Source organism: Balaenoptera musculus, chromosome 2 (genome assembly GCF_009873245.2).
Source record: "Balaenoptera musculus isolate JJ_BM4_2016_0621 chromosome 2, mBalMus1.pri.v3, whole genome shotgun sequence".
Taxonomy (NCBI): domain Eukaryota; kingdom Metazoa; phylum Chordata; class Mammalia; order Artiodactyla; family Balaenopteridae; genus Balaenoptera; species Balaenoptera musculus.
The window spans coordinates 48,902,004-48,919,005 of record NC_045786.1 but is presented as its reverse complement, the minus strand read 5'-3'; the positions used below and the strand labels follow the sequence as shown (position 1 = coordinate 48,919,005).

The window sequence follows — 17,002 nt, the reverse complement described above, 5'->3', positions numbered from 1 at the left end:
TGTGTGTGGAAAGGGGAGGCTTACGTACAGGTGTTTCCCGGTATGAGTCCACTGACTGCCCACCAGACCTACTCAATCAATCCGGGGAAGGTTCTGGCCAAACATGAAAACTCAGAAAGCTTTAAAGAAGTGGTCATTATTACTTGAGAATAAATGGAGATAATGTTCTCTCAATGACCAATATAGCTTAAGCTTAATCACTCATCTCAACTACTCTTTTTCATAGAATGCTAAAAACCGATTACCTTTGGGGAAACTGAGGCCATCATAAAAACAGGCTCAGAATCCACCAGGGCTGTGCCTGGCCTGATGATATAGCACACATTTACAAAAGGATCTTAACAGCAGTAACATTTTGTCTCATGGTATTGACTTCCCTTAAGTCTGTAACAATTTAAGTCATAGTGTTATAAAAACAAAACAAAAACAAAATTAGCAACTCACAGCATCAGTGTAATCATTTTATTAACAAAAGGAACCCATGGGGTTCAGACAAGAGTACAAAATACAATCTTTTTTTTTTTCCCCCTGTGGGTTAAATTGTTACATTTTTATAATAAAAATAAAAAGCTTTCATAGTTAACTTATCAAAAACATAACCCCTGCCTACTGAGTTTCTTATTGTGCAAAACAAAAACATGAAAGTAAAGTTCTGCCCATGGAAGAATTTTGTGTGCCAAAAGATGCACTTTCTCAATTTCAAAATTTTTGCATCAAAAAGAAAATTCTAAGGCCACAGTTTCTTTGCAAACTAAGCAAGAGGAGAATAAACAAGCAAATAGCAGCTGAATTTTTACCTTCATTCCCAAGTATTCTCTGTTCCAATGTAGAATCTTCTACCTTCATCAAATAATTTGATTATAGAAAGGTATGCAGTTTCAACCTACTGCTTAAGGTCAGACATACCAATATCAATTCAATAAGGCAAATCATACCTTTTAGCTATTCTCTTAAGTGCTAAAAAACCAGCTTTGTTTTAATTTGGTGGGTGCACTTCATGATTTCTTTAAAAAAGGTGACAAAACGTTCCTAGTGAAGGATTCCAGTAAGCAGTTGCTTTTCTACTTGCAGCCAGATAGGTAAACTTTCTCTTCCTCCATACCATTTTGTTTTGTTTCTTTTACTTTGTTTTGGTATCATGGAGATGGAAAATGTCTTGACAAAACATGTAAACTACAACTCAGAGGTCAAGAAATAGCTGAAGGTGATCTATTTTTAAAGTAAAAATAAAACTGTTTAGACAGCACATAGCTAACAAACCCACAAAAACAAAGCAAAATAAAAGATCACCAAAAAACCAAAGCAAGGAAAAAAGATTTGTGACGATTTCAGTACCACAATTATTGGTAAAACAGTTTGTACTGTGATTTTCATTCAGTGGCTTAAAAGATGAAAGAACGGCTTAAGATGCTTATGTGATTACAGAGAAGAGAGGTATGCCCAAGGGTGAAAAGCGTACATTTACCTAATGTTTGTATAAAAATCCCTAATCAAATGTCCAACTAATTTTTACATACAAAATTTAACCTTAGAACTTTTCTATTCCTAACGAAATACACTGACTGAAAGAAAAGCTAATCGTTCAGTTGAATGAAGTACAGTATTCTGCATGGGAAGCACCAGGGTTTCCAGATCTAACCCTCAGGACATGGAGAAAACCAAAGTACTGGGCTGGTCCAAAATCTCTATCATGGGAACCCCTACCTCCCTTCTACTTAGTGTACAGAAATGCTCTCAGCTCACAAAACCAACAGATTAAAGTAAAAACAAGTGAACATGTGACTGTGACTAGGAGGGGACAGGGGGACAGTAAAAACACTGCTCAGCCTTTTAGCAGCAACACAATCTTGTTGGTCTGAATATCCTGAGGTTAAAGGATAATAAAATATTGCACCAAAACAATTAAAAAAATCACAGTTTAAACAGAATTACTAAAGAACTGGAATAACAATGAACAACACAGTGACTGCCATCAGTAGACTTAAGTCTCTTGACAGAAATCAAGTTTATATGACTTTTCAAAAAAATGGAAAATGGTAATTCTGCCTTGATTTTGCATTTATTTTGAAATACCCTTTGGTATACACATATTAACTTCCAACTGATGTTAACCTTATAGATTTTGCCCTTGGTCCAGTTTCAGGTTTAGGGATAGGAGAGATGAGATTGCTACTGCAAATGAGCAGAAACTCCAAAGAAGACTTCACCGGCCTGGAGTTTTAAAACATATCTGATTCTGATAACCCCACTAGAGGTAGATAAAAAAGGCCTTTTCTCCCCTTGTGCAGTTATCAAGGCATCCTAAGGATGCAAGCCTTTTTTTTTTTTTCTTTTTTTAACCCTGTCTTTTTCTAATATGCTCCTAGGTAAATAAGACATGAGGAAAATCAAACATGTACCCTGCTAAAGTACTTAAAGGGGATAAAAAGTGCAACTTTCAACAAAATGTGTTTTCATATTGAAGTACACCTTTCCCCTTTCAACTGACAAGCCTTTCAAGGAAGGAACTCTTTCTTGGTTTCATAATACTGTATTAGCCAACTTACAAACTACCTCTTAAACTACCATTAAAAGAGTGAAAACTGTATTACTTCATTAGAACCTCATAAGACCATGACCTCAGAAAAGGATTCTTTTAAGGACTTCAGTCCTATGGAATATGGTTAGAAATCATGAAGACCCTGACACCAGAGGGTCTCGCTTCATGTTTAATTTAGAGTGGGCCCCTTTCCTGTTCACGCACACCCTTGTGCTGCTACGTTCTCCAAAATCAAGTCTCCTCCCAATGCGTCCATACCGTCTTAAAGCTGAGGATACACCTGTTCTACTTTGAGAAACCTTTGTAAAGATATGCTCGCGTAGTGTTTTCACTGTTTACAGGCACCTTTCTCTTGGGTCAGCATAGGCACTCTTCACTTACTCTATCACCATCAGGACTTCCATTACATTCTGTGACTTTTCACATCTTCGTCCCATAGTTCTACGGGGATACAAGACCACATCACAAACTTGTGCAACAATCCTGTTGGCCCACTGGAAAGTTCACGCATTCTTTAATTTCTATCACCTTCAGTCTTGATGTTCATTTATGTTCTTAAGCTAATCTTCCCTCCCTCTTCCCCAAAAAGGCAGGGGGAAAGAACCAACATTCTAATTTGGTGATGAACACAGTGATTTCTGAAATATGTTCAGAGAATGAAGGAAACAGGCTGGGTCTCTTCTACGTCACTAGGATGTGGATCAACCTGTAAAAACGAGCAGACCAAGATTACTACTGCAGCATTCTTTAACGTGATTCTAGTATCTATTTCTAATTATATGGTCATAAGCCAAACTGCTTAAAGCCTATTAAGAAGTCCCAATAGGCCACTTAAGTTCTCTGTATTCCATGGCCTTAAAGGCAATCCACGGTACTCTACATGTATGCTAGAGAATACCAAGAAAACACCGCAAAATGTGGTAAGTGCATCAGTGATAATCTATCACCATCGTAAAAATTTTTTTGTATGTATCCCCTACTAATCGGGAGTCAAAAACAGACACAGAGGATTATTTACAAACAGCACAACACAAGTCTAATTTTCTTTTGCTTTGTTTACCTCTGAATAAAGAGGTGGAGGCTGAAATCTGAATTCCTGAATGCAGGCAAACATAGGACAGCACGACTCCCCCTCACAGTTAGGGGGTTGAGGGTAAGGAGGAACGTGTCTAGAGTATTCTTCCTCTGACACCACGTCTGCGTAATTTGGTGGTGCTGAAACAAAAAAGGAGTTGGATCTAAGAAATCCAGGCAAAAACTAATTACATTAATCTCTTCTGAACTCTTACAGGAACAAGGAATTTAGCTTAATTTGAAGATAAAACACTGGTATTTTCTCCTCTAATCAGGAAGTTTTTGTGCCCATTACAACAAAAAAATATTCAGTAGATTCTGCTTTTATTAAAGTACTATTAACATTGATTTATATTCTCTTTGAGACGTGTTTTAGTCTAGGTTAAAAAAAGAATCATTGAAATGTGGCTACAGAAAACACCAACATAACACACTATACTAGTATTCTGATTATTTTCCATTCTTCTACTATTATAAATAGGAATCAGGAGATGTAGATTGTATTTCTGGATCTGCCATTAGGAGCTTTCTGTCCTGGATAAGCTAAACTCTCAAAGTCCCTTCTGGGAATAATGTTTTATGATTTTTAGTAATAAAAAGAGTAAGGATAGTTGTAGTGGCAGCAGTAATTATCATTTGAGCATTTCTTATCTCCTAAGTCCTGTTCTTAAGTACTCTATGTGTAAAACTGCATTCTGAAAGAACCTCGGAACATTTTACCTTCAGGCTGTTCTGGCAGAGTCAGAGTCAACCAGCTCATATCCATAAAAAACTGGCTGGCAATGCTGGAGTTTCTGCTGCCAAAACCATTGTATGGAACCGTGCCAATCACTAAGGGCAGCTCAAGCATCAATTTTTTAGCACCAGGAATGTGAATATACACCTAATATGCCAAAAAACAAAACAACAACAAAAAGAGAGAGAGAGAGAGAGAGAAAGGCACAAATGTAAGTTAAACCTCATAGTAAAAAACCCGATTATTTTTTCATAGAAAAAATGCTTTTGTTGTCTGCTACCACCCCCAACACAACTGTAAATTGTCCTGACGAATAAAATGAAGAACAAACCAAATGAAGACCCCACGAAATACAGTGAACGCTCTGTGACGGGGAAGTGTGGCCTTAATACACTTCATTGTAAGTGAGCACAGCTTACACAGAACCATAGAAAGTTAAGTACATGTCTTCAATATAGCAGCCCTACTGCACCTTCATTCTTCCATGTTATTTAATTAAATACCTCAGAGGGATAGTTTTTGATTAAAAAACAAAGGCCAATCTTCATATATTCCACAATTTGTTGTAATGCTGACATAAAATGACATTTTCCTGGGTATTAAAGGTACATCTTCTCAGTAACATGGCACCAGGTATGGCTCCATGCTACGTCTTTAATTTCACCAAGCGCCGTGCTCACAGCTAAGGAGTAGTCCACTCGGATGATGCAGCAGTCCAGGATGGACGGCGTCACGGGCGGGATCTTGAGGGTCTTCCCGTTCCAGGTGTCGGTGCTCCCAGAGGGGATGTGGTTCCCGCGCACGTGGGCCACCATGAGCCGCACGGTCTTCGTTTTCCCGCTGGCCAGGTACGTCTGCGTCTGGAAAATGGCAGCTTTGGGAACAATCAGACGAGAGGAACAATTCTCTATTTCTGCATAGATTGGAATAGCTTCTCCTAAAAAGAAAACAACAACACCTTCAGAGACCCTTGAGGAAATTCTCTCCACAGTGGAACAAAGCCGTTACTGATGAAAGCTGAAACGTGGCAACGCTGCTTTAACAAGTTGAGAAGCCTCATGGAAAACTTACATTGCAAATCTGAGTCAGAGAAGTGAAAATTTATGGTAGGTTGTGGTAGATACTGTTTTCTAACTATTGCATGATTCACTTTTCTAATGTAGCAATATTAGACTACCAATTCTAAAGATCTGTAAATGACCAGTATCTACAAAAATTAAGAGAAGACATACAAATAAATGATTCAGTACTACGTTAAGTACAGAAGATCACTAACAAACTCATTAGTGCCTAACAAATTAAAATCTTCCCAACAGAAGAACAAAGTCTTCCCATTTTAGGAACTGATAAATACAAATAAAGCAATGGGTGGAGTAGGCAAGTTTTACACCCACATTATACATCCACCATCATACCATTCCATACCATATTCATTCCCAACAAGCCAGAACCCTGGAGTGGGGGGCCAAATCCACTGGACGGAATTGGGCCCTTCACAGATTGTTGTTCTGATATCAATCTGACTGTTAAGAGTGTCAATGTTCTACATTCTAGCCCCTCCCATATATCTGAATTCCCAGCATGGAGTCAGAATGCCTAACAGTATTTTCATATGACAACAGCTCTCTTCTGAGCAACACTGGTCGGAACATTTTTTTGCAACATTAAAATAAAATGCTGGCATTTTCCCACTCTACTGGTTTTAGTCTTTGTTACGAAAGTACCAGGACCGAAGTCAGAAATACCAGGATTATTGGGATCCACTCATCTATTTACAAATATTTAAATATCAATTATTTATACTAGAACAACACAACTGTATTATTCATGTTTTAAAATAGTATATACTTGGTAAATTACAAAACACACTATTAAAAATCACTTACAATTAGCTAATAAAATGAATGCATCTTGCATTTGGATTTTTAAACAGTTTGCTTACCATTACAGTATCCCTTTCTTTCAATTTTGGCACTCAGCGAGACTGGACCAGAAGTGAAAAACCAACAGCCAACCATTTTCTCTTGAGTTTTCAATACAGGGGTCTTGAAAAGTTCAAATAATAAAAATAATTAAACTGGTCTAGAAAACGCATAGAACTTAAAGTTATGTCATTTTTTATTAAACAGTTGTACAGTAATGTCTTCCAAAAAACAAAAAATCAACCTTTCTTATCTTCCTGTGACAAACTAGGTAAAATACTTAAAGACAAAGCATTAAAAATCATTCCCTTTTCAGGAAAACTAAGGTGAATTTTCAGATTCAAATTAGGATGACATCATTCTATTTTATCCTATATTTTCATTGTGTTTCTTGGAAGTGATATACCATCCTTTAAAAAAGCAATCAAAAACTGTAGTAGCACCTATTAATATGACAGAACTACTTTTTTTTTAAAGACTTTATGTGTAGATCAGGAAAAGGAGAAATGGTATAAAAATCAATAATCAGAATGTTCTTTTTGTCTTGGCATTTAAAATATGGAATAAGCAAACAGCCTTTTTTCCTTACTTCAAAATGTATTAGGCAGAAATTTCAAGTGTCCTGAACTTAGAATGATTTTGGGGTTTTGTGTAACAGCAGTGCAATAACACACCTAGTGTAATGGATCTAAAGGGTTATTGAACTCACCACCCCACTTTCTATTCTACAGTAGCAAGATAAGCGATACAAGACGCTTATATAATACTGTTTATAAAACAGTATTATAAAATACTGTTTAAAATGCTCAGTTTACAAGACACACAAACCAAAAGTTCACTGTAAAACCCAAAGTTGCAATATTTTTTTCAATTATAAAAGGATAGTAAAGGACAAATAGTATCTCTTTTGCCAAAAAATAAAATATCTTTAAATTATTTGCCACAATGGCCCCATAAATAGTTTAAAATTAGTTAACTACCCAATTCTAAGTAGTTTTTAAAAACACAAAGCAGTTATTACCATCATCAATTTTCAAAATAGGTGCTGAGCAGGTGATAAGTCATAGTTATAAGCCGGGTCAGCTGGGTCTGGCTACTGTACGATTTTGGCCACAAGGGACCATGCAACTAGGGCATATCTGTTACATTTTTATAATCTAAAGGTGAACATCAGAGTAAATTCTATTTCATTTTTGTGTGGAAGTAGAGTTAAACAACTTTTAACTCCTGTTTCTTTTCCTGATCTTTAAAAACACTGGCTAGAAAGAGAAACCTCCAATACTAAAAATATATCTTTGTAACATCAGTATCATGATGGAAAGTTTAAATTATGAAGTAAAAAATCATTCATTCATATTTAAATGAAGAACCATTAGGTCCTAGTAGCTATCATGAAAGTACAAGGTATAATTTTATATTATTTTGATAATATGGGTTTAGATAAAAGAATCTAGCTCATTAACTCCCATCTTGCCTATTCTGTTGTTACTTATAGCCTAATCTTTCTTATCAGCCTACAGTATTTCTGGTGATTATTAGAAGTTCAATGCTTTAATGTGGCCAAATCTGTCATAAGGAAATGATAAGTGAAAGGGTCTCCAGAGCAGCTGCATGCACTTACTTAATGTTAGAAAATGACATGCAAAATGCAAGGAGACACAGCATAATGGCCTCAGCTTCAATAACAGGCTGGGCGTGATTAATACTCTTCCATAATTACTGTTCCTCAACCTGCTATTAGCGAAGAGTTTAGAATACCACAGCCCTGTGAATGTGGCTGCTCTGGGAAAAGTAACTACTTTGTGTGTGTGCATTATTATTATTAAGCCTTATTAATGCATTTTAAGCCCATGTAACTTTCTGGCAAAAGAAGCCCTGAACAACAGGGACACAATCAATAGTACTAACACACACAATTTGTAATTTGCCCAACTTAGAATCACATATTTATAGTGAATGCCTATGGGTTATAAGATTATATCGGAAAGTGACAGGACAGGCTGCCACCAGACTTGCTAAATGTAGAGACCACAGTTGAAAGGAAGGAGGATGGAAGGGAAGGAGGAAAAGGGGAAGGAGGAAGAACTTACTAGTAATGCTGGTGTGTTGACATCGATGTGACTGACGACCTGGAGTTCCCGCTTAATGCTCTGATCAGGTGCCTGGGGTCGTTCCAAAACTGCTCTCACACAGTACTGAATACTTCCATATTTCCCGGTGAATGAGGTTACCAAAGGTCTGAAATAAACCAAAGAGATGACTTTTTAACTTTGTTTTTCAGTTTAACAAAACTGGGAAAAGCCCTTAAAGTGTTGTTTTGTTTTGGTTTGTTTGTTTTTTTTTTTACTATGTCATAATATTGACCTTCAGTCCAGTAATCCTCCACTGTAACAGCTCCTTTACTTTGCAGTGAAAATTGATTTGTATATTCTTTGCCTGAGTCCTTGTGGGATTCTTTTTTTTTTTAAAATTCAGACAGAAAGTCACAAAAATTATACTCATCCTCATCAGTTCACTCAGTACCATGTAATTAATTTTTTTTTCATCTTGATCTTTTGTTAGCACTTTTATGAGTTCATCAGTTTTTCATTAGAGTTCTGAAAATGCTTATTCATTCAGTTCAGCAGTACAGTCAGTTACCAGAAACCTGTACTTGTCAGAGTCTTTTCCATGAATTTCTTGAAGATGAAACCCTTTTATAGGAACATATTTGCAAAATCATCAGAGTACACCCAGAACTGTCTGTAAATGACAAAAGACTTAAAAATGACCACGGTTAAAGATTTGATGAAAGTTCATAATAATGCAGTTGACAAGAAAATTAGTTATTTCTGAGATATACATTTTAAAGTAATAACTAGGATTATTACTTATAACATTATACCAGAACATATAAGATTTTTAGAAATTTCATGCAATGTCTGAAACATTTATATTAACATATTTCCATACATATTTCCATACAAATACAAGATTTTTAGAAATTTCATGTAATGTCTGAAACATTTATATTAACATATTTCCGTACATATTTCCATACAAATACAAGATTTTTAGAAATATCATGTAATGTCTGAAACATTTATATTAACATATTTCCATACAAATAACCCAATGAAAGTTTAGTATTAGTTGTTTTGTTTGTTTTTTTATACTGCAGGTTCTTATTAGGCATCAATTTTATACACATCAGTGTATACATGTCAATCCCAATCGCCCAATTCAGCACACCACCATCCCCACCTCACCGCAGTTTTCCCCCCTTGGTGTCCATATGTCCATTCTCTACGTCTGTATCTCAACTTCTCCCCTGCAAACTGGCTCATCTGTACCATTTTTCTAGGTTCCACATACATGCATTAATATACGATATTTGTTTTTCTCTTTCTGACTTACTTCACTCTGTATGACAGTCTCTAGATCCATCCACGTCTCAACAAATGACTCAATTTCGTTCCTTTTTATGGCTGAGTAATATTCCATTGTATATATGTACCACAACTTCTTTATCCATTCGTCTGTTGATGGGCATTTAGGTTGCTTCCATGACCTGGCTATTGTAAATAGTGCTGCAATGAACATTCGGGTGCATGTGTCTTTTTGAATTACGGTTTTCTCTGGGTATATGCCCAGTAGTGGGATTGCTGGGTCATATGGTAATTCTATTTTTAGTTTTTTAAGGAACCTCCATATTGTTCTCCATAGTGGCTGTATCAATTTACATTCCCACCAACAGTGCAAGAGGGTTCCCTTTTCTCCACACCCTCTCCAGCATTTGTTGTTTGTAGATTTTCTGATGATGCCCATTCTAACAGGAGTGAGGTGATACCTCATTGTTGTTTTGATTTGCATTTCTCTAATAATTAGTGATGTTGAGCATCTTTTCATGTGCTTCGTGGCCGTCTGTATGTCTTCTTTGGAGAAATGTCTATTTAGGTCTTCTGCCCATTTTTGGATTGGGGTGTTTGTTTCTTTGATATTGAGCTGAATGAGCTGTTTATATATTTTGGAGATTAATCCTTTGTCCGTTGATTCATTTGCAAATATTTTCTCCCATTCTGAGGGTTGTCTTTTTTGTCTTGCTTATGGTTTCCTTTGCTGTGCAAAAGCTTTGAAGTTTCATTAGGTCCCACTTGTTTATTTTTGTTTTTATTTCCATTACTCTAGGAGGTGGATCAAAAAAGATCTTGCTGTGATTTATGTCAAAGAGTGTTCTTCCTATGTTTTCCTCTAAGAGTTTTATAGTGTCCAGTCTTATATTTAGGTCTCTAATCCATTTTGAGTTTATTTTTGTGTATGGTGTTAGGGAGTATTCTAATTTCATTCTTTTACATGTAGCTGTCCAGTTTTCCCAGCACCACTTATTGAAACTTTAAAAAAACTTAAAAAAAAAAAAAAAAGGTGAGCGAGGTTAGGTCTACTCAGGGGTTATTCAGGATAAACATGCACACCTGAATGTCAGAAGGTACTTGGTGCCCATACAACTGGATAGACAGGGTGCAGGGAAAGGAAATCCCCAGTTATACAGTTTCACTTACTCAGATGGAAGTTGAAAGCTAAATGGAAATTCATGTTTTCCAGGCTGTAGTAAGAGGATGCCTTCACCTAAAAAAGAGAATACATTTTATTTTCACTAAGGTTCACATTACATCAAGAATTTTCACAATGTAAATCATAGTTTTTTAAAAAGGTTTTCCTAGCTATATATAACACTGAATATACGTCAAAAAGTACATTAAACTGAGATTTAGAGAATTTTGAAGCAACTTTTACCAAGTTTACTCAATTTCAAACCACATATATATATATATATATATATATATATATATGTATGTATACACGTATGTATCTTCTATCTGCAAATAGACCAATTACACAATTACCATAAAATGCCAGAGCTCCCATATACATATATATGTGTATACAACCATATACACATACATACCTACATATACATAAACATTTATTTCCCCCACTTGTATACTAGCATGAGTATACTAATGTTAGTATACTATTATACTAACATGAGGTACCAATATTAAACTGGACCTAAAATTAATCTAGAAAAAAACAGATCTATTTATTTTGGGTATACCACAAAAATCAGACTAAATATTCTTTGGGCAGAGATGGAAAAGGAGATAAAAAATTTACTTGGAATATTATGAATACTGAATACTAAATAGCCAAACCAACAGGACAAACTATTAGGCAGGAGTCATTACTGATTAATAGGGGATGTTGTTTAACTTGGGATATGGAGTGGGCCTGGCCAAGCATGGCCACGACTCCTTCCTCCTGCTCTGGGGTCAGCCAGCCCCATTTCATTTCAAGCAGAGGCTTACCCCTGACTGTGAGAAGGCCAGGAGGCAGGGTGTGGATGGACCTAGCAAGGCCAGAGGCACTGCTGGAGCTCTGATGAGTGCAGAGACTGTATCGTTCAGATCCAAAGCCAACTCCAGGGCTATCAGTGTTGGTTGGGTGGCTCCCCAGAGATACTTATAAATTTTCCCTTCATTTTATGTGCATAGATTCAAGTTTAGAACTAAATTCCCTCATCAAGGGTGGGATGATTAAGATGAAGAAAGTGCAGCACAGACTGAGAACTTTCTCTAAGATCTGCCTGGTCAGTAGATACGAAATGGAGATTTCTACTGTAACCATTCATTAAAAAAAATTTAAAGGCCAGAAATCACTAGTGAAATGGGATAATTTTTCATTTAAATACTAGAGTTTTAAGACTGTCATCAACTCAGTTAACATTTCAACCTTATACTTTTAGAAAACAGGAATGCATTACTGGCCCATTAAGTCTCCTGAATCTATCTCCAATTTTCAATGTGTAATATATTAGAAAAAAAAAAACCTTACAAGTATTTGCCACTTAAGATCATTCAAATAGAAATATTCAACAGGTGGGTGACTTGGAAATTAAGTGAATAAGTCATAGGGAGATGAGACCATGTTAAATGACAGTGACAGACTGAGTCCCAGAGCTCAGGTGTGTCCAGAGCCGCCCTATAAGCCCCAGCAGTGCTACAGCACTGGAATCAGGGAAGCCTCTCCATTTTATAGCTATCAGGTACTAGGCTCAAGGAATCCCAACACTCCTTAGAGCTGGGCTAAAGTTCTAATTTGTAATCGTTAGATTACTGAATATGACAAAGTACTTAAAATGTTTAAAAATGTGGATTTCATTTATGTTCAAAATTTACAGTGCTTAAATGTCAGGGACAAAGCTGATACAAAATGGATACAAAGCTAAATAACTTCAATCCCCAAATAGACCTTGGGAGGAAAGGAGGCTACAGACACTTGTACACAAGTAATGACCCTAGCATGCTGGAGTCCATGGCAGTGGCGGGGGCATCTTGAGGACCACTTCTGCTGTTGAAGTAAGGGTTGGCATGGAGACAAGTGAGAAGGGGTTTAGATGAAGGTAAGGGAATGAGGCAGAGCATGACAGGCAAGTGTGAAGAACAGAGTTGCACAGGACATTGGAAGAGGTTGAGAGAGAGATGAAGTTCCCTCTTCAGAGAAAAAACAAATCAACATAGGAACTAGAACATTTAAAATGAGGCTTTCAACTACCTCAAAACATAAACAGGAAAAAATTTTGAGAACGTTGATGAACCTGGGTTATAGTATTTGGAATCAAATCTTTGCTTGCTTGCTTTCTCGTTTATTTATTAATTTTTAATTAAGAAGGTCCACAAGCTGAATCATGTGCCCATTTCTGCTTCTGCTCTTATAGTTTATTACCCTTGTCTTATGCAATAACTACAATGTCACAAGATGTTTCATTCGCTAATGGTCCTTCAGCCCAAACTCATAATTCAGAGCACTGGTGAGCGTGGGAGCTAGAACACCATCACAGAGGCAGACTGGGGCTCAGGAAGGATGAGGAACGTGCACAAGGTCATACTCCTGGTGTGCGACCAAGATGTGAAACCAACTCTCTGATGTGTATTGTCTTTCTACCATAATTATTGAATAAAAATATGAAGAAAATCAATCACCATGATAGCAAGTAGTTAGATTAACAATGCCAAAAAATTATCCAGTAGATTTTTTGAAAATAGATCCCACAGCCATACTTCCCGAATATCTGGATTTCTAAAAATCTCTTCAGGTGGCTGAAATTCAGCTAGGTTTTGGAATTAAATGAACCTAAGAGTCTACAACTATGTAAAGTTGCTAGCCTTTTCCAAGCTACAGATATGAGGAATGATTTTTTTTCTCAATGAAATCAACTAAAACAGACCATGATTTTACTTTTTGTCAAGGTTTGTTATGGTACATTCTAAAACAAGCTACGATTTTCAGGTTGTCTAGGGTTAGCCATTCTATTCCGTTAGAATGACAAAACAAAACCTGACTTGTGAATCAAACACTATTTGATAGCCCAGATTTTACCAAAGCGTTTTTTTTACTTCGAATCCCAGGTCCAACTGCTATTAATCTTACATCTATTTACTGAGTAGTTATGGGAACAGAGATACAGAGTCCAAAGTCCTGGACAAAAAACCAATTTACTTCCCGCTTCCATTGCCCTTGACTCCAGTCAGCCATCTTGAAAATCTGTGTTGTCTGTTACCTTGGGGTAGGCATGTATAGGTTGATTCTGGAAACCATACTGATGAAAGGGCATAAGGCAGGTAAGAACTGTCACCTAACATACTACACTTGCTAATCCAAAAGAGGGCTTTGGTTCATACATGTTTTCCTCACCACAGTTTCTGGGATTACTCGATTCTCACATACCTTGAGGATTTAACTGTAAACAGTCTACTTCTCCACAGCAGGACAAGGAAAAACTGCACTTACTACTGATTTTTGTATAATACATAGCAAGGGTTAAACACTGTTACACTGTATTTTATTCTTCAAGGGCCGAGAGTCTATACTCTTATTTATTTTACAGATAAATGCTGAAGCTCATGAGGCAAAAAGTAAAATAGTTTAAAGTAGTTCCTACCAACTGAAAGAAGACTAAGACTCACCGTTCCTAGTATTTTTTTGCACCTAATATTGATAGAATACCCATGTAGTGAGTTTCCACATGGGCACTTTAAAGAGTGTAAAAGCCTACACTATTAACTGGACTTCACAAGAAGGGTCATCATTCTTCCAGAAACTCTTACAGTGCCCAGATCCCATTGTCACTAAAGGTCTATGGGGGTGGGCTAGAGGAGGGAGGAAGAGAATGCAAAGGAAACAAAAAGAAGTGAAAAATAAATACAAAGAAAGTTAGACAGACGTAGAACTCTTAAGTTACCCCACTCCCCAAAGGAGGGAAACCAAGTATGATGATCAAGTCAAAAAGCACTTCCTTTGAACACGTAACGCTCAGGAACTACTTCCCTCCTCCTAAGACTGAGGTTTTGCTAACTCATCATGCACCAAGAACTAGCATCTAGAGACGGGGCGGGGGAGAAGGGGCCCCCATAAACACTGGGTACCCCAGAATGGAACCTCGTAAACTCTGGTTCCGCCCTCCATTCCTTAGACCACAAGAGAGGGAACCTAAATCCCCAGATCCTTGATTCCTGACTGCTCATCACAGGTTCCCATGGCAACGGCTCACTCCCAGAGCTGTCCTAGATGGTCCTGGGACCCTGGCGCCAGTCAGACCCCAGCGAGCCAGGGGCGGGGCGCCAGCAGAGGTGAGCACCATCTCCCCGGTGCTGTGAGGTGGGGGGCGCAGGCATTGTTGCCCGCCCGTCAAGGCGACCAAACTGAGGCCGGCTACCCCGTGGGCGGACCCCCCGCCCACCCAGCCGGTGGGCATCCGCCGGCGCGCCCCCTCCCAGTCCCGCCAGTCCCTCTCCGGGGCCGTGGCCCGCGCTCACCGGCCGGGGGCTCGCGCAGGCTCAGGCGCACGTTCAGGTACTCCACCTCCGAGGCGGCTGCCGGGGCAGCGGCGCCGGCGCTCGGGCCCCAGGCGGCGGTGGCGCGACCCTGGGCCTCCAGGCGCAGCGCGCGGAGGGTCACCGGCTCGGCAGCCTCCAGCAGCACGTGCCCTGCCACCGTCTCGCCGCTCGAGTAGCAGCCCTTGCGCTCGTCCTCGAACACCAGACCTAGACTCTTCACGCGTCCCTCGGAGCCCACCACCGCCGCGGACCCCGCCTCACCGCCCATCCTACCGGCCGACGCGGCCGCACCAAGGACGTCGGCAGCGGCCTGGAGCCGGGGTCGCGAGCAGAGCGGCGCCGCTGTCACGGGCGCCAGCTCACGCCGAGGGCCCGCGCGGCCGCTTTGCGGTGCCCGGTGGAGCCCCGGTGCGCCGTAGGGCCTGTCGCTTTAACAAACCCAGCTGGGAATGGAAAAGGGCCGGGACAACCCACCCCCGGCGCGCGCCCATAGGCTGGCTGTGAGCCGCGCGGCGTGCTGATTGGTTGTAAATGGCTACTGAGTCATTTCATTGGCGCCGCCGCGCACGGGCTGGCGCAGGAAGGCAGTGCGTGATCAAGGAGTGGTGACCAATCAGAGTACGCAGGTGTGCACGTGCACAGGCCGTTTATTGGCTGGGGCAAGGCACAGTCCTGGGGCACTGACCAATAGTGAGGCGGTGCGCCCATGTGGACAGATAGTGGGGAACAATATTAGTTAAGGAGGGGGCGGAACCGGGAATCTTAGGCTCGCGGCGTGTCAGCCGTTCCTATGGTTACAAACGGAGGCGGGGTTTCTAGCAGCTTGGGAACTGTTTGCGGGAGTCAGGGGGCTTCACGCTAGAATGGGAGGTTGTGGCTGTAACTGGCTTGTGTTTATGATTACATCTGCAATACTTGAGAGGAAGTAGATGCCCTGGAAAAAGGAACTTAGCAGTATTTCCTTGTGAGATTTGGGGGCCGACCGCCTCGGAACTTCAATGGACAACTTGGCATCTACTAACATCCAGGTTCCTGAGCCCCGCTTCTCTCGGGTTTCAGAGTTCGCAGCCTAAGAAAGAGCTGCAGACGGGAAGAATGAAGGCTGTGGTTCTCAACCTGGAACGACCCTAAGGAGTTCTGCTGCCCGGCTCGTCTTGCAGCCTCTTTAAACTGAGAATGGCTGGAACGGTCATTCTTCCTGCTCTGAATAAGGTCATCAGTCTCGTTTCTAAACAACATCTGCCACCCAAGTTTCTTCCCCACCCAAAAGGATTTCCTGACCTCGGTGTCATAGTTCACGAAAATTTCCAGTTGCCTTGATGACTTGTTCTCCATGCCCACAGCTCCTGTCGCCTGTCCTCGGTTTCATTTTCTTCTTTAATCCTTCACTCCTTCTCTATTCTAATTTTTTCTTTTTATCACCTAACATCGCTGCCGTTATCTAGCCATCGTATTCTAACCCTTATAAATTCTTCCCTTATAAAAATACCAAGGTTGTGAGCTATCACGGGTTGATCAATCTCATATCGAGATTTAAAAATCTTTCATGAGGTAGTTGTTTCTTTTATTTTTTAAAATAATTCCAAACTAAAGGTTGCTTTTCTGCTCTGAGTTTAGAGTATTAATGTGGAACTTTAATAAGGCTTTACAAGTCCAACTTTTTCTTACCACTTCCTAAAGAAAGTGGAAAAGGCCAGAAATCTCACTCTGCATAAATTTCCGAAATAGCTGCTATTCTCTGTTTTTCACTTTATCTAGACTAGCCCCCAACATGCTCTTACTCTGCCACTGTTCTTTATGTCACAACCTGACCCTGTATACTTATTTGCATATAGTCCTCACCCCCACTTGGAACACA

The 17,002-nt window shown here is 39.4% G+C and overlaps 1 protein-coding gene across 1 annotated transcript; it reads right to left on the bottom strand.

Moving 5' to 3' along the window:
- Positions 1 to 447: 447 nt before the first annotated feature.
- ARRDC4 (arrestin domain containing 4) lies at positions 448 to 15,574 on the bottom strand. Its single transcript, XM_036843730.1, has 8 exons — positions 15,124 to 15,574; positions 10,810 to 10,876; positions 8,362 to 8,509; positions 6,292 to 6,394; positions 5,030 to 5,286; positions 4,334 to 4,496; positions 3,600 to 3,754; positions 448 to 3,245 (listed from the first exon to the last, which is right to left on the bottom strand). The coding sequence occupies exons 1-8, from the start codon at positions 15,410 to 15,412 to the stop codon at positions 3,189 to 3,191; spliced, it is 1,239 nt and encodes a 412-aa protein (XP_036699625.1). The 5' UTR covers positions 15,413 to 15,574; the 3' UTR covers positions 448 to 3,188.
- Between the last annotated feature and the right edge of the window lie 1,428 nt (positions 15,575 to 17,002).

Bases quoted from the DNA above. Each gene is read 5' to 3' on its own strand.
- ARRDC4 (XM_036843730.1), bottom strand. From the start codon at position 15,412: ATGGGCGGTGAGGCGGGGTCCGCGGCGGTGGTGGGCTCCGAGGGACGC. The intron at 8,510-10,809 runs GTAAGTGAAACT...GGTTTATTTCAG, and splicing joins AGCTTTCAACTTCCATCTGA to ACCTTTGGTAACCTCATTCA. The intron at 3,246-3,599 runs GTAAACAAAGCA...TCGTTTTTACAG, and splicing joins CTCCACCTCTTTATTCAGAG to GTTGATCCACATCCTAGTGA.